The 23,276-nt window shown below is 40.5% G+C and overlaps 1 protein-coding gene across 1 annotated transcript in view; it reads left to right on the top strand.

Annotated features, from left to right (window-relative positions):
• lmnb2 (lamin B2) overlaps nucleotides 1-22,729 on the top strand; it is a 31,473-nt gene extending 8,744 nt beyond the window's left edge. Inside the window, exons 4-13 of the mRNA XM_047375178.1 lie at nucleotides 118-243; nucleotides 1,005-1,103; nucleotides 9,990-10,061; nucleotides 10,136-10,261; nucleotides 10,404-10,624; nucleotides 15,072-15,309; nucleotides 16,157-16,264; nucleotides 16,804-16,923; nucleotides 17,013-17,093; nucleotides 19,003-22,729. Of these exons, the coding sequence (XP_047231134.1) occupies nucleotides 118-243; nucleotides 1,005-1,103; nucleotides 9,990-10,061; nucleotides 10,136-10,261; nucleotides 10,404-10,624; nucleotides 15,072-15,309; nucleotides 16,157-16,264; nucleotides 16,804-16,923; nucleotides 17,013-17,093; nucleotides 19,003-19,038 (1,227 nt within the window). The 3' untranslated portion in view covers nucleotides 19,039-22,729. The remainder of the gene's footprint in view (nucleotides 1-117; nucleotides 244-1,004; nucleotides 1,104-9,989; nucleotides 10,062-10,135; nucleotides 10,262-10,403; nucleotides 10,625-15,071; nucleotides 15,310-16,156; nucleotides 16,265-16,803; nucleotides 16,924-17,012; nucleotides 17,094-19,002) is intronic.
• Nucleotides 22,730-23,276: the final 547 nt, after the last annotated feature.

Here is a 23,276-nt window from a genome sequence, read left to right as displayed (position 1 = left end):
TCCCTGTGCTGTGGCAGTTAGCTGTTGAACTTATGAGAAGTGTCTTGTTTATAATTTGTTTCAGTTCATCAGGTGTTTTTGTATGCTGCAAAATGTTCTGTTTTAAATGTTGTGCAGGCTGAAGACGGCCATGCTGTGGCCAAGCGACAGCTGGAGGCTGAAACCCTCATGCGTGTGGACCTGGAGAATCGCTGTCAGTCACTCAGTGAAGACCTGGAATTCAGAAAGAACATATTTGAGGAGGTATAGCTTTTTGTCTTCTGTTTTTCAACTCACTTTTCTAGTTGTTCATCTACAACATGAGAAAACATGTCTCCTGTAGTTTCGAGAGCAGGAAGAGAACTAGTTGTATCCTAACTTGAGAAAGTCAGTCAGAAATGTTCTGTTTGGCTTCCTAACCATAGTTTCTAAGCCACCGTGGACACATCAGTGATGAAGCATCTTCTCTGTGTCTTGGATTAATACACATTTTCCTTACTTTTCCTGTATTAGTGAAGCTTTGTTTCTAGTCAGCTCACATAACGTGAGCTGTGTGAGGACTGTGTATGTCATACACACACAGTCCTGAAAAGTATGGAATTTGTTTTTTACATTTCCAGGTTTGGTTAAATAAATAAATAAATAAAAAGATTGTGTTTGGAAAATTGTTTGTATCCAGACTTTAGAGACAGATTTTATACGGACCATATTTTAGTAAGCAACCCCACCGATGAACACTGATTGATAAACACTATCAAGCAGCATCTAGATCTTCTTAGATCAGAGATATCAACTGGATCCATGTGTGGGTTCAAAATAGTGTCTGGTTTAGGCATCAAGCAAAGCACGAAAACGTTTCCAAAGAATACAGTTTAAAACATTTACTAAATCTAGGATAATTCAGTTAAAAAGGTCAGCAAACCTCAGAAAAACATTATAGGTAACATGAAAGTTCTATGGATTCATGCTCTAACATTGTAGTAGTATTATAATGTTTATTCATATCCCAAAATCTTTCTCTTCAGGAGATGCGAGAGAGTCGCCACCGACAGGAGCAAAGAATCGTTGAGGTGGATTCTGGAGTCAGACAGGACTATGAGTCCAAACTGGCACTGGCTCTACAGGTATGCTGGGGGCAGGATCTTCTGAATGTGATGGTTTGTACATAGACAAAATTGGACCTAGGACGCTATATTCAGTATATTCACTTAAATACATAGTCTATCCAATCTTATAGGCAGTTTCAAAGTCAATGAAATGCTATACAATTTAATCTTAGTTGTTTAACAATGCAGTCAAGTTCACTTATATATTTTATTATAAAATTCCAATTGGTAAAATGGTAAGAAACTCAGCCAATGGCATTGAGTCACTGATTTGGCAGCAATCGCTCCTTCAGAAGAAGTGTGTAGTGAAAGTTGGCATGTCAACTGCATCAAGTTAACATTGCTGCAATCCCACAGTGAAAAGGACATTCCTTCAACAGGATGAAACTTTGAGCGGAACCCAGCTCAGTATCCATCTTCCACGGCCAACTGAGAAGACAGCATACACACAAAAACACTGATCCAGGAGTGATTTCTATATAAAGAAAAATTAATTTACATGCAACAGTAGGTTTCTTCGGTTGCTTTATTTAGGAGATAATCACAGCTAAACAGATGACAGAAAGACAGATGTATCTCCTACAGGAACAGAACAAGGAATTATTGGCAGCAATAGGTAAGCCAATGCCCCGTTCCAGGAAGTTGTCATAACTATCTGCTGGGTTTCCTTAGATAAAAAACATTTTAACCAATTTGAATAACAAACTGAATGTGACTGCATTGTTTGATAACAAGGATCAACTGAAATGTATGAATGTATGATTCGCAAATAATGTAAAATTGTAGAGTTAGAAGGAGAATGTAGCAGAGTGAGGAAAAGTGGTCAGTATGTCTTTCAGTATCCTAATCCTACAGCAGAATAACTATAGAGATGGCTCAGGATAACCTAAGCCATTCTAGCTATGCTAAAACATAGATTCTTGACCACTCTCGATGGTCGTAGGCCTTTGCAGTGACAACTGGAATGAACCTTGTAATTTGGTTTGCTGTTTCTGAGCTAGGGGGAATCCTTAGTATCACTAGCTTGTTGGGCTTCCAGTTTACAGTGGTGGGTAAGATCATCTGTTTTGGGTCAACCTTTGTGTTGAAAGGTGTAATTAGTCCTGAGCAGCTTAACGCTGTGAAGGCCTATTGTAATTCGGACGTTTATAATTCATCTGCCAAATGATTTGCCTTTTAACATTTTCAAAAACTCACCAAATTTGGCAGAAGTGTCAGTTGTGCGTGAAATTTACATATGGGGGTGGGGTGCAAAAATCACAATAGAGGCTGAACAGGGCCCCCTGAAATTTTCAAAACATCCTGAGACCTACCTAAAACTCTTTTGCACCCATGTTCTACAACAAAGAGGAAGTTGGCCATCTTGGATTGTATTTGTAATTTTGACCTAATTTTTTTGCCTTTTATAGCCCCCGTATTTGATCGAGTAATGATCCTATTGTTAGAAAGGAATCCTGAGTTGGTGGTCTTCAGCGTTTCGAGGTCCACTGTCATTGTTTTACTGTCAAAGAAATGTTGTACAAAGAACACCGAAATTGTGGGATTATCATCAAGCACACTGTTGCACATAGACACGGACAACTATGAATTATTTTTTATATACTATATAAATAATAAATTTCATTCATTTATAACCTTTATTTTAGGGGTCCACCGATTGATCGGCCCCAATTTCCTTAATTTGGGAGATCAGTGTTATTCACCAAGCTTATCTATTTGTAAAACATGTTGTACAAGTTTAGTTTCTTTTTCAAATGTGAGACTGAAGATACTGAAATGCTCTAAACATTTAATTTATTTTTGAGAGCACTGCCTCATGTGCAGTTAAAACAAGTTTGTATTGTTTCACAGGTATTAAGTGTTTTTCAATAAAATAAGATCGGAACTTATAAAGGTGTATCGTGACCTTTTAACACCTACAGGAACAGATGGTATATAATTGACAATTAACTCCGACGACAGACTTGGCACGTTTTGTGTCAAAAATAGGCTTTAAATGCAAAAGAAAATATCTATTAACAAGTACATACACAGTATCCATAAGCTGGTAACCTAGTGGGGGTCATTATCTACTTTATGTGGTACCAAAACCTGGTCCCAAACCTATAACATTCCACTGGGAATCCACTCCGTCATAACTTTTCATTGAAAAAATTGCCTTATTTCAGCCTCGCTTATGAGTAATTCCAGGCCAGCTACCTCTTCTAGTGGGAGCTTGGATATGTCTATATTAAGGAGAAACTGTTCTATATCTTCTTGTGAGGCATTAGGGGTTATGGAAGATTTATATAACTTCTGATATTTTTGGAATATACTATTTATATCTCAGTGAATATTTGTGCATCCCCCCTGTTTTATGACTGGTATTAGCAAAGATTTCTCCCTTTAACTGCAAAGCTAATAATTTCCCCATTTTATTTAATTTTTTTTATAAATGCATATTCTGCTTTTTTATTGAAAATCGTATGTAAAGACTATTTTAGCTTACAGAGTTCTTGTAATCTAATCAGAAAAATGTTTCGACAGACAGCTCTAATTCCTTATTTTTAATCACCTTCTCCAGGTCTTCAATCCTGATAAGATTCTCTTTTCTTTTTAACAGCCTGTGCTATGAATTTTCCTCTCATAAATGCTTCTGAGGCTTTCCCCACAGAAGATTCTTCATCAGTGCTACCAATATTTATTTCAAAAAAGGTTTTTAAATCTTCTTCTGTTGTCTTAATAAAATTTGGATCCGACTAACCCAGTTTTTACTCTCCATCTACCTCTCCGTTCAGTTTTTAGATTGGCCTTAATAGATAGTTCGACTGGTGCATGATCTGTAATGGCAATAGCTTTTATATCACAGTCAACCACATTTTCTGCCAAGGAAGTACTTAAATGTTTTGCCTTTAGATTTTTTTCTATTCTGGAAAAATTGTATGTCAGTAGAAGAAAGTTAAATCCTTTACATTTGGGTTTTTCAGCCTCCACATCTCTATCAGTCCTGCATCTCTGTTCAGAATATGTAATGCTTCTCTCTCCTTGGACATGATCGGGGGTCTGTCCCCAGTTAAAACTATTTCACCATCCGTATCTCCTAGTATTTTATTTACCTCATGGAAAAAAAATTGGTTCTCCTTTATTAGGTGCATAAACAGTGGGTACGGAAAGTATTCAGACCCTTTGCTTAGTATTGAGTAGAAGCAACCTATTGAGCTAGTACAGCCATGAGTCTTCTTGGGAATGATGCAACAACTTTTTCACACCTGGATTTGGAGATACTCTGCCATTCTTCCTTGCAGATTCTCTCCAGTTCCGTCATGTTAGATGGTGAATGTTGGTGGACAGCCATTTTCAGGTCTCTCCAGAGATGCTCAATTGGGTTTAGGTCAGGACTTTTGCTGGGCAAGTCAAGAATGTTCACAGAGTTGTTCCGAAGCCACTCCTTTGTTAATTTAGCTGTGTGCTTAGGGTCTTGTCTTGTTGGAAGGTGAATCTTCAGCCCAATCTGAGGTCTTGAGCACTCTGGAAGAGGTTTCCTTCCAGAATATCTCTGTACTTGGCCACATTCATCTTTCCTTCAATTGCAACCAGTCATCCTGTCCCTGCAGCTGGAAAACACCCCCATAGCATGATGCTGCCACCACCATGTTTCACTGTTGGGATTGTATTGGGCAGGTGATGAGCAGTGCCTGGTTTTCTCCACACATACCGCTTAGAATTAACTCCAAAAAGTTCAATCTTCGTCTCGTCAGACCAGAGAGTCTTATTTTTCATAGTCTGGGAGTCTTTCATGTGTTGTTTTTTTTTTGGCAAACTTTGGCAGGCTTTAATATGTGTTGCACTAAGGAGAGGCTTCCGTCGGGCCACTGTGTCATAAAGCCCGACTGGTGGAGAGCTGCAGTGATAGGTGACTTGTGGAACTTTCTCCCATCTCCCTACTGCATCTCTGGAGCTCAGACACAATGATATTTGGGTTCTTCTTTACTCTCACCAAGGATCTTCTCCCACGATTGCTCAGTTTGGCTGGATGCCCAGGTCTAGGAAAAGTTCCAGTCCCAAACTTCTTCCATCTAAGGACTATGGAGGCCGCTGTGCTTTTAGGAACATTAAGTGCTGCAGAAATTCTTTTGTAACCTTGGCCAGATCTGTGCCTTGCCACAATTCTGTCTCTGAGCTCCTTGGGCAGTTCCTTCGACCTCATGATTCTCATTTGCTCTGACATGTACTGTGAGCTGTGAGGCCTTACAGGTCCTTCTCAAAAAATTAGCATATTGTGGTAAAGTTCATTATTTTCCATAATATCATGATGAAAATTTAACATTCATATATTTTAGATTCATTGCACACTAACTGAAATATTTCAGGTCTTTTATTGTCTTAATACGGATGATTTTGGCATACAGCTCATGAAAACCCAAAATTCCTATCTCACAAAATTAGCATATTTCATCCGACCAATAAAAGAAAAGTGTTTTTAATACAAAAAACGTCAACCTTCAAATAATCATGTACAGTTATGCACTCAATACTTGGTCGGGAATCCTTTGGCAGAAATGACTGCTTCAATGCGGCGTGGCATGGAGGCAATCAGCCTGTGGCACTGCTGAGGTCTTATGGAGGCCCAGGATGCTTCGATAGCGGCCTTTAGCTCATCCAGAGTGTTGGGTCTTGAGTCTCTCAACGTTCTCTTCACAATATCCCACAGATTCTCTATGGGGTTCAGGTCAGGAGAGTTGGCAGGCCAATTGAGCACAGTGATACCATGGTCAGTAAACCATTTACCAGTGGTTTTGGCACTGTGAGCAGGTGCCAGGTCGTGCTGAAATCTTCATCTCCATAAAGCTCTTCAGCAGATGGAAGCATGAAGTGCTCCAAAATCTCCTGATAGCTAGCTGCATTGACCCTGCCCTTGATAAAACACAGTGGACCAACACCAGCAGCTGACACGGCACCCCAGACCATCACTGACTGTGGGTACTTGATACTGGACTTCTGGCATTTTGGCATTTCCTTCTCCCCAGTCTTCCTCCAGACTCTGGCACCTTGATTTCCGAATGACATGCAGAATTTGCTTTCATCCGAAAAAAGTACTTTGGACCACTGAGCAACAGTCCAGTGCTGCTTCTCTGTAGCCCATTTCCTGCACACGCCTGTGCACGGTGGCTCTGGATGTTTCTACTCCAGACTCAGTCCACTGCTTCCAGAGGTCCCCCAAGGTCTGGAATCGGCCCTTCTCTACAATCTTCCTCAGGGTCCGGTCACCTCTTCTTGTTGTGCAGCGTTTTCAGCCACACTTTTTCCTTCCCACAGACTTCCCACTGAGGTGCCTTGATACAGCACTCTGGGAACAGCCTATTCGTTCAGAAATTTCTTTCTGTGTCTTACCCTCTTGCTTGAGGGTGTCAATAGTGGCCTTCTGGACAGCAGTCAGGTCGGCAGTCTTACCCATGATTGGGGTTTTGAGTGATGAACCAGGCTGGGAGTTTTAAAGGCCTCAGGAATCTTTTGCAGGTGTTTAGAGTTAACTCGTTGATTCAGATGATTAGGTTCATATTTCGTTTAGAGACCCTTTTAATAATATGCTAATTTTGTGAGATAGGAATTTTGGGTTTTCATGAGCTGTATGCCAAAATCATCCGTATTAAGACAATAAAAGACCTGAAATATTTCAGTTAGTGTGCAATGATGGGGGAGCTGTGGTGTTGGATTGTGGCTCTGATGATTTGGGGGGGGTCTCTAAGTGCCGATATACAAGAATGTGAATGTGGATTTAGGCCTAATGTGTGGTGTGTTTCTGTGAGTGTGGGTATGCATGTGTGCAGTTACATGTACATATGTGGAGGTACATGTTTGTCTGTGTGTGTACTTATGTATATGTATGTATGTGTGTATATATATATATATGTATGTGTGTATGTGTATATATGCATGTATGTATGTGTATGTATGTATATATGTGTATATGTGTGTATATGTATATATATATATAATTGTGTATATATATTTATTTATTAGTTTTTGGTTTGTGAATTCTGGATCAAAAACATAGATGTTAATTAGGAAGGTTACTCAGTTAATTTAAGTGCAATTAGAGGGAGAAGGGGTATTAAAAATAAGTTTGACTTCTTCATACCCCTTTTCAGACAATTTATATTAATTAATAATCAATGTCAGATCTTAGGTTAAATATACTGACAAGTTTGCTTGTGGAAAATGTTTATTTTACTGGTTGCTATTTGTGTTTAAGTTAATTTAATTTATTTGGAACTGGAAATTTAATTTAATGTTTACCAAACACTTTTTTGTATGGTATTTGGATATTTGTTTGTTTGTTATAAGCATTTCTGAAATTGATTTATTTACCGAAATCATTGTCTGAAATAAAAAAATGTCATCATGACATTATGGAAAATAATTAACTTTATCACAATATGCTAATATTTTGAGAAGGACCTGTATATAGACAGGTGTGTGCCATTCCTAATCAAGTCCAATCAGTTTAATTAAACACAGCTGGACTCCAATGAAGGAGTAGAACCATCTCAAGGAGGATCAGATGAAATGGACAGAATGCGAGTTAAATATGAGTGACACAGCAAAGAATCTGAATACTTATGACAATGTTACATTTCAGTTTTTCCTTTTTTAATAAATTTGCAAAAATTTCTACATTTCTGTTTTTTTTTTTGGTTAAGATGGGATGCTGAGTGTACATTAATGAGAATTTAGCAAATAAAACAAAGAGTGAAAAATGTAAAGGGGTCTGAATACTTTCTGTACCCATTGTATGTTGCATAATACAAGAGACACTCCTTCGATCACTGCCTCCACACAAATAATCCTTCCCTCATCATCTTTACTTTGTTTTAGCAAAATAAACCGTATGTTCTTGTGACATCATAGCACACCATTACGTTTACTTGAAAATGAGCTATAAAATTCACGTTCCATCCATCCCCCTTTAAATTTCTCCACCTCCAAACCTTGCATGTGTGTTTCTTGTATAAAAACGATATCTGCCTGATTAGTTGTCAGAAATATTATTCCTCCATTTAATCAGGGTACAGCATCCATTTATATTCCATGAAATAAGGGAGCGTGGAAGACTGCTTTAAATGTCTGTCTGCATCCATTGGTAATGGATGATTTATGGTTTTTGGAATCCTTATAATAAACACTTGCTACGATGTACCTGCCTGTTTATGAACACGTATAACAAAACACCGATTTAACAACGTAAACTAAACTTGCACACAAGAAACAAACCAAAGATGTCCGGCTATTGACACGCAGCCAGTGTCTGAGTGCTTAACGCTCTTCACTGTTGGAGGAAAAGAAAAAAAGATAACACACATGAGGTCCGTGGTGTTAACGCTGCTCCCATGGTAACGTCCTGTGTCAGGAGAAGTCTCTCGTTGGCCTGCACAGGAGTCCAGTCAGTTCAGTACTAAATGCATAAACTTACATTGGGTCCAAACAGTAGCTCACTCCCTCCATTCATCTGAACCCACAGTTTCTACCAATCATTGCTCATTAATAACTTTCTCCACATCTTCAACAGTCTTGCAACTCACATTTGGTCCCCTCCATTTGAAGTGTAGTGTTCCAGGGAAGGCCAGTGTGTATCTAATATCCACCTCGTGTTACTTGCCTACTTTGATTTTCAAGGACTTGTACTCTGCTCCACAGTTCCTGTCTGTTTATCCTTACTCTCCTTATTGTTCAGCAGCTGCTCTGACGCCTCCTCCAGGTGTGCGATCCGCTCCTGAGCCTCCCCAGTTTCTCCTGCATGGCCATCACTGTGTTATTCAGCTCCGCCGTTGCTTGTTTAATTGACGAAACGTCAAAGGCAACGCTCTGCAGCGTGTCATTCATCTTTTAATATCTGCAAACAACTTTTCAAGACTATCCAGCGTGTTAGTGGATGTTGAGGGAGCATTAGCGGCAACGTGGTCATCCTCATGCCCCGGACTTTTCCATGTAGACGTGTCAGATGCATTTTGAAGTATTTCGACGTCGCCATGTCTTAGCAGTATTAGGGGCGCACGTTAAATTACTAGAATACATGCGTTTTTGCACTAATAACTGAGTAAAGTAGCAAATGCAGCCCTAGAGCTCCCCCAGCTTGATGACATCTTAGATGCTGCACCCACATGACTCCCGGTTTAGTTTCTTTATAAGTATAGTCCAGTATAAAGCTATAAACTTAAAGTTGACATGACTGTAGTATTACATTGTTTTCTACAGTTTTGTGATTGTGTTCTACTTAACTCCCCAGTAATGATGCTTTTTTTTTTTTTTTTTGCACAGTGACAAGTAAGTGTTTTAGAATAAAATTGTTCAGTATTGGAAAAGATAATGAACATTTACCCGGTTTAAATTACGGTCAATACAAGTTTGGTTGAACACCAACAATTATTATAGTTATTTATTTACCAGAAACTACAGCAAAGGCTAAGCTGTGGCACACTATGGTAAAAAAAAATAAGCAGCATCGGCTCCATGGGGTCAGTGAGGCTGTGTTTTATTACCTTACATATTTGGAAACTTGGCTTAAAACAGCGATGCTTCATTTTCCCATCAATATTGAACCTGATTTTGTTTTTAATTGTTTTCTGTTTTATAATAAACCCTGCTGACTTGATGATTAAACACTGGACAGTTTTTAGGGGCCTTTCTGACTCTGCTTGCAGCTCCAAACCTAAGCAGACCTTTGCTCATGTTTGTGCTTAATAAAGGAAGCCTTTCTGACCTGGACTCAAAGCTTTGGTGACCAAAACAGAACAATGACTGGTTTACTTTAATTCCAAGCAGTATAGGAAGGCATCTGTGATCACTATTTGGTAGCAAAATGTTTTGAGTGACATTTGACACATGCCAGCAGAAGTTGGAAGAACTATGTTTCTGTGTTCCTACTAGGACCTAAGGAGGCAGCATGATGAGCAGGTGTCTCTTTATAAGGAGGAACTGGAGCAAACATTTCAGGCTAAGGTAACATACTGGTCATTACTTTAATCTGTCTATTGGTGTCTATATTTACAGTATTAGTCTTGGTCTTCTTCTAGCTGGATAATGCCAAAGTATCATCTGAGATTAATGACAAGGCAATGGGCGCAGCACGGGAGGAGCTGCAGGAGTGTCGTATGAGAATGGAGGGCCTTGGTTATCAACTAAGTGCTCTGCAAAAACAGGTATGGCTTTATCTTCACACACAGATCTGTAGCTCTTCCAAAGCTTACACACTGCAAGATGTTGGGTTGGTAACATTGAGACCTGTACTAGCATTTTGTGTAGACTAAAATGATGAGCCACTAACTGCCTGTGTGGTTCTAGGTGACTGCATCCGAAGACCGGATCAGGGAGCTTGAAGACATTTTATCAGCAGAGCGAGACAAGCACCGTCGTGCCATTGAAGGAAAGGAGCAAGAGATGGCTGAGCTGAGAGACCGGATGAATGCACAGCTCAGTGAATACCAGGAGTTGCTGGATGTGAAGCTTGCTCTGGATATGGAGATCAATGCATACAGAAAGCTGCTGGAGGGAGAAGAGCACAGGTACAAACACTGAAAGCCTTGATGAGTTGATCTGCCAGAAATTGTGCAAACTATGAAATGTTTTAGAGCACAAACAGACTCTTTCACAAGTAGCATTGTACACACTGTTACCCCAGATAGTGTAGCTATAGCAATTTTACAACTTCGAGCGAACACTTAAAACTTGAGTTTGTGTCCACCTGCTGTGTCTGTATGAATTGAGCTGAGACCAGGGATCAGCTGCCTGACAGCATTACCTTCTTTAGCCATTAAGGAACCAGTGTGACCCAGATCTTAAAGTGCAGCACCTATTATTAAAATAATGTGGGGTTATAGTACATACCTGGAGCCCCTCTTCTCTCATGCCCCACTCCCAGATAAATAATGAGCTGAGACGGGTCAACGGAGCTCTTCTCCCATTTTCTGTAGAAGTCCTGGTCAGACAGATGTGTCGCCATCGTCTTTGTTTGTGCTTCGTCCAGATAAAACAGGATTCATATCCCGGTCGTGCGTAAAGGCTGTAGGGCCATCTCCAAGCATTTAGAGAATATGCGGGGCACAATCAACTACCCAAATAGCAGCCGTTTGCTCTGCGAACCCTGGAAAGTGAAGAGGTTTACAGATGAGTTCGCAGCCTGACTAAGCTCTAGAAGACTGTGCCTTCTGAGCGGGCGCTACTGTGAGCCGTCGTTTAGGGGAGGACTCGTGCTGTGCATCCTCTGTGCTCACACTCTGCAACAGGTGGGGGAAGGAGGATAGGGAGAGTGGGAAGTCTGGGTCCGCAAGAATAGCATAGAGTCCTTTCTTAGGCTCATGTTTGGATTGAAATGTGCTGCTTGGACAGCGAGGTTCATGGCGCCTTTAAACAGTTGTGGGAAAATTACCAACTCACTCTATGTGGAGGATGTGTGTGAGATAATAGCAGGACCGTAGACACACGTCCCCAAAAAGAGACTTTTAGTGTCTCCCTCGTGTCTGCTGTGGTGTGCTGGACCAGGAGCACACCAGCTGCTGACCTACGTGACATCGCTGCATCTGGACAAACTGCTGCTGCAGTGGCTGTGGTTGAGCGGTGGCTGGAGGAGCTCAGGAAGCTGCTAAAACGACCATGTTTCGTCCGTCTCTGCTGTTGTCACTGGTCCCCGCGGTCTCGCCAGAGCGGGATGGTGACCCATGCCGTTGGACTCATTTCATAGCATCGTAGGATATCTGCAACTGCTCCAGCAGACTGAAAGTGGGAGTCAAAAAGTCCATCCATATGGATAGGACCTCCCTACCCCCCCTTCATGTCCTCTGGGATAGGACAACAGAGACAGAGCTGTAGCTGTGTCTGCCAAGTGGTGTTCCAGACGGAGCACACAACTAATATCGTGCAAAAGTTTAAATTGGTGTCTGCAAAGTTGCAGAAGTCCTTCGTGTCTTCTGGCGAGAGATTCATTCCTTTAGACTTCTTGCTAAAGGGGAAGGCAATGTCATTAAACGTTGCTGCAGACTGGGTGACACGCTGATGGGAGCAATCAGTGAGTCATCTAGTCACTGGGGGCAGAGGGCATAGGCCGACTGACTTAACCTCAAAAACCGCTGTCAGGCTGGGTTCTAGTGGGGGAACAGGAATAAAATCCTGGTCCGTTAGAGACTCCACTTTTGTGATGGGTGAGAAGGTGGAAACCCTGGTGCCTTCTGTTGCAGGTGTTTGCCCGTGGCTCCTGACAGGTACGCCGTTACAGCCGTGAACCAGGGACAGACCTCAGAACCAATCATGGAGCTTCCAAACAGTTCCAATCAGAACCAAACATTCAGTTCTTCTGCTTCACGGATCTTGAACAAAAATCCAGAAAACTGCAGAAATACTGAAACCTTGGGTTCTTTTAAATCAAGGCTAAAAAAATATTTGATTAGACTTGCTTTTGATGTTTTTAGTTGAACCGTTAATTGAAACATCAATTTCAGCCTGTAGTTCAACTTTTCTTTACTTTATTTTATCATCCCGCTCCAATGTACTGTTTTCATTATGCACTATGAATTGTCTTGTTGCTGAATTGTGCTCAACAAATTAGCTTGCCTTGTCTATGTAGGTAGAACTTAATGATTCGTCTGAAACAATAACCAGCTTACATCACAGTGGTACTGAGAAAAATCAGCTAAAGTCCAAATCTAGCTGCTTTTAGCATCAAATCAGACACAAATACCTTGAGAATTTGTATAGCAGCAGACATGAAACCACACACTGGTGCTGTGTCGAGACGAGTCCATCTGAGGACTCCATCTGGTGTCCAAATCAGCGAGGTTTAAACTGTTTTTTATATGAAATGTCAGCACAGTCGGTATTATTTTTAAGAAGATTTTGAAGAAAACTATTTTCCAGTGCTATCTTTGATGAAATGACCAAATCAAACCAACTCTTGAGTCAGTTTTATAGCAGCACATTTTTGAAAAAAAATACTGTTTGGTGCTTGTTTCCTGTGATTTTTGTCAAAGTTTATTGTTCACAGATTTAGTTTGAACCCGATTCCTAAAATGACATTCTGTAAAATGTCCTTAACAAAATAAACAAAAAGTTAAACATATTTCTATTAACAAACTCTACCAAGAAAATGAAGGAACAAAGAAAACAAATGAACAACGTACAACAAAGTAAGAAGGAAACCAATAAAAATGATGCAGTGATATTACAGTTCAATGTGGATATTTCTGTTTTAAGAACCAAGGTTTATCTTAAGGAATTTAAAAATGAGGTCAAATTAGTTTTGAGAATGACGTGACCAGCTCACCCTCCACTCTCCCCTTAATCTGTGCCTATTGTCCTTCTTTGTCCAACGTTTCTGGCAGCTTTTGAAATGAACATTCCCTGATGTAATGATGGACATGGCTCTCGGATGACATGTTGTCAGTGATGAATAACATATTTGGTTAAACCGGTTTCTCCTAAGCTTTTCATGTTCCTTCATTGTCAGGTGGGCCCCCTGCACTGAAGCCAGTCCCAGCCCCTCCTTTCTCCACTCACCTAATATCTTCCACCTTTTAAATGGGTTAAGTGCCCTATTGACATTAAAGGACGATATTTATTCCCCCCTAAAGTTTTGATTATATGATCAATTCAATATCTTACACACCTTCACTTGATCATCAGCTTTTATTGTAATGATCATGTTGGATGTCTGACATGCAGCCTACTGAATGATTATGACCTGGTTAACAGGAACCCTCCTGCTGCAGAATACATGCTCATACACCTAATGCCTGGTTCACACAGAAATATAATTATGCTCATTTCTGACCCAATCTTCCCCTTCCAACAATATTAAGGACGCCCCCATTCTAGTGATGGTTCTAAAGATAATCTAATGCGCTTCTCCTGCTGTGAGTGGTGTGTTAAGAGTGATCTAGTTTGCCTGGAAGGACGTCGGACAACGCCCCAACTTCCAATCCGGGATATTCAAGATGTTGGATTGTCTCTGCCAGATATCCTAACGTGTGGGTTGTTCCCTGAAAACAGATGAGCTACATGTTGAATGTGACATGTAGCCAATCACAAAAGTTTGTTCAGCACATTTGTTTCTACTGTAATTAACCAGGAAATATCAGAACAGGACAACCTAAACAGTGTGTAAAGACTTTTCCCGAGAGAAATGAACACAAGAGTTCACCTTCATAGCATAGTTAAGCAAGTAGAGCCCCTGCTCTCCACTCCTTTAACCAACATCTCCTCTTTTGTAATGTTTTTTCTGTTAAAGTTAGTCCACAAACTATCGCCACTGCTTCTTCCTCGTCTGCATTGTTTCTTTAATCTAAACTCACGCTTGATGTCAAGAGGTTTTGCGAGATTTCCAGTCTGACATCTGAATGTCCGTGAGTGAAATCGGGTCATGTGTGTTGTGTTGTGCTTGCCATGTGGCTGTACACCTCACACTGTACAACCAAACCTGTTATATCTACCTCTCTATCTCTTTTGTTATCGTCATGTGTGGGATCTCTCAGGCTATGAAAATCAATCGACGGTGTTGAGATCTCGTCGTGAGGACCAGGCGTAGTTAGTGTGATTAAGAAACATCGGGAGAACAAACGTTGCTGTGACTGTAGCAGAAACTACAAATCAGAGACATGACATTGAAAGACTTAAAGTGGCTAGCAAGCTAGTGGCTGAAACAAAGAGGGTAGGGGTCAACCAATGTATCCATAGCGGAATCCCGGAACTAATATGAATACTGGGAGATGTAGTTTAATGTAGTTTAGTTGTATATGATGCATGTTTGGACTAAAAGCTTGAGGTACATGTGCATAAGGTCTTACTAGTGTTTGTGTCAGAAATGTTTACTGTTAATCAAGTTCAACAGTAGAAGAAAAGTCAGGAAACTCTACAAACATTATTGTGTGATGAGGGGTGATAGAATTGGTGGCATGCTTTTTTTTTAGAAATCTTTTAGTCCGGCATGATTAATAAATAATAAACCAATGTGCTTTTGTTCAGACTGAAACTGTCTCCAAGCCCATCCCCTCAAGTGATGGTTTCCAGAGTATCAGGATCCTCCTCTACCCGTTCTTCCAAGAGGAAGAGAGCTGAAGTGGAGTCTCAGGATTTGTCAAAGATGGGGAAAGGAGAAGAACAGCTGTTGGTGTCAGAGGAAGCCACAGCTAATGGAGCTGTCACCATATCACCCACTGACATGGATGGGAATGCAGTCACACTGAACAATGAGAGTGAACAGGTTTGTAAGACGTTATCATTCTGTCAGTTCATAGGCACAGTGTTCCCTGTTGGACTCTTTGCTGCTGCTCTCTGTTTCTCTGTGGGTCGGAGCGCTGAACATCAACAGGACAGTAAAGCTACAGAGGTTGGACAATGAAACTGAAACACCTGGTTTTAGACCACAATAATTTATTAGTATGGTGTAGGGCCTCCTTTTGCGGCCAATACAGCGTCAATTCGTCTTGGGAATGACATATACAAGTCCTGCACAGTGGTCAGAGGGATTTTAAGCCATTCTTCTTGCAGGATAGTGGCCAGGTCACTACATGATACTGGTGGAGGAAAACGTTTCCTGACTCGCTCCTCCAAAACACCCCAAAGTGGCTCAATAATATTTAGATCTGGTGACTGTGCAGGCCATGGGAGATGTTCAACTTCACTTTCATGTTCATCAAACCAATCTTTCACCAGTCTTGCTGTGTGTATTGGTGCATTGTCATCCTGATACACGGCACCGCCTTCAGGATACAATGTTTGAACCATTGGATGCACATGGTCCTCAAGAATGGTTCGGTAGTCCTTGGCAGTGACGCGCCCATCTAGCACAAGAATTGGGCCATGGGAATGCCATGATATGGCAGCCCAAACCATTACTGATTCACCCCCATGCTCAGAAAAATAGTAAATACAATTATATATTTTCTTTAAAATTAATCCTCCTTTTTTATGTTGTTTTATTACTTTTTGAGAGATTCCTTTTTACTTATCAGAAACATACTTTTTGGTTGAATGAAATAAATTTTAAATCAATATTTTCCAGGTGTGTGACTAATTTATGGCTTCACTGTGTGTGTGATGTTTTGCAGGACCAGCCTTTGGGCAACTGGAGACTGAAGAGACGGGTTGATGATGGAGAGGAGGTCATCTTCAAGTTCTCTCCCAAATTTGTTCTTAAGGCTGGACAGTCAGTGACGGTAAGATCTGAAGGCAGAAGAAGTTCTTTATGTTTCCAGTTGTGGCATACAGATTCATGCTATTATCTGATTTCAGAATCACCTTTATTGCCAATTGTGTGCACACAAACATTTTTCCCTGGTAGACAATCTGCAGGGGGTCCAGCAGGGCCTGTGATGTTGTTCAGGTGCTACAACGCCTGTGGCTCAAAGGATTTCATGACTACAGACGTCAGGGCGACAGGCTTGTAGTCATTTAATCCTGTGATGGGTTCATTGTTATTGTATTGGTCTGATCTGGACACGCATGTCCTCACAGAAACTTGATGGATGATGTCACCACCTCAGTAAGTTGGTTTAAATCGGTGGCTGAAGTTTCTGTTCATATTAAATAAATATAAATACATTTCAGTGAAGGCCATAAACAACAAAACATTCTCATTCCTGCAACATTTCATCTGTATCACATGGTCTGCATCTCTTTTAGCTTTATGTTTGTGATTGTATGAATGCTTTTGCAAGGGCCTGCAACTGGACACCTTTGTTGGTTTTGTACACAGGTTTGGTCTGCTAATGCTGGTGTATCACACAGCCCACCTTCTGACTTGCTTTGGAAGAGCCAAGCTTCCTGGGGAACAGGAAGCGTCATGGTTACCTCTCTGAACAATGTCGACGGCGAGGTAAAATATCCACGCATGAATTATTATCTGCCTTTTGTTTGATATGGCTGGACTCAGGTTTGCTGGTTTTTGTGGGCTGACTATTACAGGAGGTCGCCAGGAGAAGCGTAACCAAGACTCAGATGGAGGTTGAAAACGGGGAGGGGGATGAAGAAGACATGGCTCAGAAGGTGACTGCACTTATTTGTCATTTCAGATTTAACCTGATAAACTCCCTGTTTTAGTGTTAATGATACCAGTTCAGCAGTGAAAGAACATGAGCCCTCACCAATCCTCCACATGAAGTTTTTAGTGAATGCACATTTTAGAGCCTATATTCAGCCACATATGGCTTCATTATAATAACTGACTAATCCATGTTATATCTGTGCCTTATAAAGAGTTCTAATGTGAACATTAGGAGAGCCAGAGTAGTAGATATGTTGCATCTTGGAGCTAGTTTTGGCCAGTATCATGTTTTTGGTGCTGAAATGATCCTCTGTATATGGACTTATAATTCTACATATGTTGTTGCATTATCATTATTACTGTGAGTAATTTTAGGGCATTTTGAAGCATTTTATGCTCCAGTTATTTTTAGCACTTCTTTTCTGTAGTGGAGCGGGCGTCCCAGTAAACAGAGGCTATTGCTCCTAAACGCAACTCACTTTTACAGTGCAGTTTATGTCCTACAGGGTCACACTGAGAAGGCTTTGCTGTCTTTACAAGAAAGACACTGGTTGAAAAGCTTCAGTTAAAGTCTATGATTTTGGCAGTGCTGAGTATAATCAGACCTGTGGCTGCTAAGAAGCTCCACAGACAGACCTGAGGAAGGCAAACATCTGGTAAAGTGTTACATTCTTTTGGATTAGCTGCTAGATGATGAGTAGTTTGTGGATTAATTTAATTTAACTGGTGAGGATTTCTTCTGATTGTAGTCAAGAGGAAATATGTTACTACACCCCATGTAAAAGAATAACCCCGCCCCCAGACAAATGTTGAAAAATTGTCACCAAAGTGGGCGGTGCCAAATGTGAGGATGAGCGGAGGGGGTTAAGCGAGGGTGTGGTCAGGAGGATGAGGGAAAGTGGCGGCTGGCTTCATTTCACAAATTGAAACATGGGGAGAGAGCAGAGTGATGCTGGTAGTTTGGCCACAGATAGATGTTTGAGGTGGACAATTTTTCACACCCCTCATCACCGGAAGCTCGACGTCCGGTGGTGGCACCAGTACGCCCGAGCCTTATCGGATCAAGCTGCTGGCTCAAGGCGCTGACTCTGCTGGTGCTGCCGAGGCAGTGTAGAAGCAACTCCAACTCCTGACTCGCTACGGGGGCATGTCTAAATGAGATGGTTTTATTCCTGAACGCCTGGCTGTGACACAAGCTGTATCGTTGGAAGCAATGGGAAAATTCAACTGCAGTAACCCCCGTTCAACCCAAAGAGGGCAGCACTAAGATGGTTATAGGACAGATATTCTCGAATTTAATATGTTTACATATAATTTAAAACAAATTGCACAGTAACATAAAGATAGCCCCGTTTATACAGTTTATTTGCAAAAAAGTTGATTTGGGGTTTAGATCGTCTTTAAAAACCTCCTCTGCCCAAATATAAAGTCCAGAAATGGCAACATGTTTTGATTCAGCTTTTACTGCCTGTTGTCTTCATCTTCAATTAAAGCCTTAAGGAAGCATTAAGCCTGATGGAAAATCTGTTTAATGTTGTCATAATCAAGTCTGGTTTTAGTGTGATTACATTAAAACACAAAACCTAAAAATTGAAAATGCTACCATTAAAACCAGTAACCAGTTTTCCCCATTACATTGCTTCAGCTTATTCAATCCAAATGTAATCTGTTAAAACTTGGAAGTAATTGAAATATGATGCTGGAAAGATTCAGCCAGTCAGAATCTTTAGCAACTCCATCCAGAAAGAAGTGGCTCTCTACCAGCGCAGCTTTCTACAACATTTAATATTCATTTATTGGTTTGTTTGTCGTCATCTTTTGGATGCAGTTTGTCATGACGTAATATTTTCAGAAATGTTTCTATTTTCTTCCAATAAATGGATCCGACCATGTTTGTGTTTCCTTCAACAGGGCAAAGTGTCATCGAGAGAGTGCACCATCATGTGAAGCCCTCTGGTTATTTTTAAGTTTTTGAGCTACTTTCTCTATTTTCAGTTTTTTAAATGTGTTTTTTTTTTTATTGAGAGACACTCGGGTGATTTGATCTGTTGTTCATCATCTGGTGTCTTTGTTGTTAAAGAAAATCTTCCTCCTTATGAATATGGGACATCTTTTCCTCTGAATATAAATAGTAATATGAGTGGAGCCAAAAATCAAGTGGTGTTTCAGCTGAACGTCCCCACATTAATATGGTAAATGAGTGAATGGATGCTTTCATTGGTTCTCCTTTGCTCCTCTACAACTGACACCGTGGTTGACACCTTCAAGACAAGCTAAGCACAGTTTTCTCTCCACTGCTTTCCTTTGAAAACCAGACCCCTCTCTATCAGACATCCTAGACATTAGTTACCAGCCAGAAACACTTCTGTGGATGTTATGGTTTTCACCTGCAGACATTACTTTAACTGCTGTCAGTTTCTGAGCAGAACTGGTCCATCCCACTGAATTTTATCTGTATTTTTCTGTCACTTTTTTTTTTTTTTTTTTTATATACATAGGCTCATTAGATGATCACTAAATTCATCATCAACATTTGTGTATGGAAATGTTTGAGTTTAAGATTTTCTATCTCAATACTAAAGTGTGTAAACCAATTTTAGCTGTTGATAAATGTAGATCTGTCTGGAATGTATTTGCTGCCATTGACTGGTTTGCTGTGTCGATCTTGATTGGCTACGTAAGAGCACGTAAAACACTAGAAGGTAAGCTTGCCAGCCCCCAGTACAGGAACAATGTGTCCCAGTACAACAGCCAGACATTCACAGGATTTGGATTCAAAATTGTACTTTATTATTATTTTTTTTTTAGACAAATAGTATATTTTTTAATAATTTTATATTTTAAATATACATATTTAAATATTATTATTATTTTCAATTTTGGCAAATTAAACTTTTTAGTGCAGTTCCTACCAGGACAAGCGATGAAAGCAAATACAAATTTAGTACATATTTTCAAAGTGTGGTTCATTTTAGGTCCTCTAGTCGACTAACAAGATCATGGGTGCTTTGAAGATTTGCTTACTGAATTTAGATTTTAGGCTAAAGACGGAGAGCTCAACATGCACGTTGAGCAGGATCTGACCATATGTGAATACTTTTTATCCTATACCAGAATTTCACACTTCTCCTGTAAGCGACAAAATATGGATCTGGGAAGGTCAGTAGGTAAAGTTTATAGCCGTACGTCCAGGTAGGGAGAGCTACTGCTAGGGCCTCTGCTTCAGTTTGAAAACAACGGTACAGTGATTGTCCCTTAGGAAGGCCTCCAACCTGCAGCCATTTTTACTGCTGTCTTTCCTGTTGACTTCTCTACCTCAGATAGGTGTTTCCCCTGACCTGCAATCCTCCAAGCACTGGAGGCTCTTCAGTTTTAGCAGATGGTGCACATTGATCTGCTTGATGCAAGGCTTGAATTGCTGACCTTGAACATTTTAAAGCCTTTTAATATACGAATCACTATGCTTTTGAACTGGGAGGGATTGTGTTCCTGTAAGTATGCTTTCCCACTGCTGCACATTCTCTCAAAACGTAGGGCAGCACAGTACGGCACAGCCTCTTTCTAATAGAGGTGGCGGCTATGATGGCCCATGGACACTAAGAGCCTTCAGACGTTCTGAGAAAGTCTTATTCACCTTTAACCCTTGCTTTGGACACATATTTTGATGACCTAGGTTTGTCTTTACAGACTGTCCCAAATTTCTTCAACATGTAGCTAATTCTGCATGGAATACGGACCCAGTATTAAGATATTCATCAAGGATTTCATTCCAAAGGGCAAACACCTTCCCGGCTTCGTTGGTAACCCACCATCTTATGCTAAGCTGCATCCAGATCGCATTCACAGTGCTTCACTTTGTCCACATTTATTTCAGTGCAAACTGATTTAAATTAATAATGTCCCACATCTGACAGTGCTTGTCAGCACAAACCAAGCACGAAGTCAGTCTGTAGTTCCGAGACCGGATTGTCTCAAGGCACAAATCTGGGAATCCACTAATCAGGCATTTATGGTAGGTTGGGTCGGATGGAAGCCACTCCTTCACAAGTTGCATGGCAGCCCACCTGGAGTTTGTCAAAAGGCACCTGAAGGACACTTGGACAATGTAAAATAGATTTCTCTGGTGGGCATGAATGCTAGGTCTTTGGATGAAACCAGGCACCATTCATGTGCCATCCCAATACAATTTTTTAGCAGTAGGAAATGGGAGACTATTCAGGATGGGGAGAAAGATGACAGCAGAATTGGCAGAGACATTCTGGACAACAACCTCAATCTGGAGCGATAGTTCTTCTTTTGGCAGAACTCTGCCCAAGCATCCAGCCAAGATATCAAGGGTGTGACTTCAGGACACTTATTTGAATGTCCTTGAGTGGCCGAGTCTTGGTCGGATTGTTTATTTCTGAAAAGATCTGAAAATGACTGTGTGCCAGTTTCCCATCCAACCTGATAGAGATTGAGAGGTTTTGCAAAAAACAATGGACCAAACTGTCCAAAGATAGGTGGGCCAAGCTTCTTGGTTTTTAAAATATCAGCGAAAATCTCAACATTTTTTCACATTGTCATTATGGGGTGTGTGTTTAGAGCTTTAAATAAAAACTAAATTGAATCCATTATGGGACACAACTGGAGAAAAGGGAAGCACTGATTACTTTCTGGGTGGACTGGAAATGCTGTATTCAGCTGAGATGAAACGACCAGGTATGACGAACGATTCCTTCTAGGGTCCTCCATTTGATACTTCAGACATTGATTGAGAGCACTTTGACTTTCTCCCATGGATGTTCAGAATAAATCGTGTTTTGTGAATTGTCTTAATGATTGATGAGCTGTTTAAATAGTTTAAGGCCTTTCTGTAAGGGAATGTCCCTGTTTCTGAGAGCCAAGTGAATCATGTTGGTCTTAATTGCTACTCAAACCTGCTTGGTTTGAGATGTACCAAAGTAGCAGCTGGCTTTTTGCCACCAAACAGCACCAGTCCCCTGCCATGATGGGCCCCTTACACAGGAAGTAGTGTGCTTGTAGGCCAGGGAAAGCAACACTCATGATGAAGTGATTTAGGTGATCATCTAATAATTGGCTTCCCATACAACCTTATCTATATTGTTTTCTGTAGTACATTATACATTTTTGATTTAGTTAGAGGTTCTTTAGTAACTTGCTTGTTTTTGTATGCCGTGATTTATAATTCTAGTTTTTTTCTTAATTTTCAAGTTTGCGATTTTGTAATCACTGTGTTGACGTTTGCATTTATTATGGGATTGGGGTTTTTGTGGCGGGTACATTAGAGTACTAGTTGGTCATTGTTTATATAAAGTAGTTCCTGAACACGGAACCACAGTGTTTGACTTGGACTGAGTGTTGCTTCGATATGAAAACCATCCTGATCTCAGAAGAACATCAGCTTATCAGTAGAGTAAATGGACACCATCTGACTGCTTCACATATTGGATTGTCTGTTCGACGACTTCAGATTGACTGTTTTACGTTAGATGACTTGATTTTGTGAAGATTTTTTTCTAGTCCAAAATTTTAACCGGCACTTGTCTTTCATGTGGGGATATGACATGCCAACATGTCAGTTCTTTCATCCATAATGACCTACTTTTTGTACATGCAATAAAGATTTTACACTTAATTTATGGGATCACTTGTTTTCTTTTATCTTTAGTTCCACAAAATGCTCACAAGTTTTACATTTGTGATAATACTGTACAATTCCCAAAGTGTTTGATCATTATCAAATCAACATATTTCAGATTCAGCTTTAATTGCCAACTTTGTCACATAGACAATGTATAGAGGTATTTGGCACCGTTTCCACTTTGTACATTTACATATTTACAAAGAAAATATCTTTTCATATAGTTATATTTAAAATGTCTTGAGCAGTGTTCATACAAAAGAGGCAGACATGGTGGAGTTATTGCAAATATGCATGGTATTGATCTGGGAACTCAAAGTACTTATCAGACATTCTGGGAAAAGACGCTCTGTGAAGGCTGGTTGGTGCATATAGCACTCTACCAGAAGGTAAAGGTCTAAACAGTTTGTGTCCAGGATGTGTGGCATCTGCAGCTGCCTTTTTCCTGACTGTAGAGTTGTAGTCTGGATGGAGGGAAGGTCAGCCCTGATGGTTCTCTCTGTAAACCTAATTGGTTGTTCTAGTTTGAACCTGTCCTGTT

Source organism: Girardinichthys multiradiatus, chromosome 9 (assembly GCF_021462225.1).
Source record: "Girardinichthys multiradiatus isolate DD_20200921_A chromosome 9, DD_fGirMul_XY1, whole genome shotgun sequence".
Classification (NCBI taxonomy): Eukaryota; Metazoa; Chordata; class Actinopteri; order Cyprinodontiformes; family Goodeidae; genus Girardinichthys; species Girardinichthys multiradiatus.
This window is presented reverse-complemented; position numbering and strand designations above follow the sequence as displayed.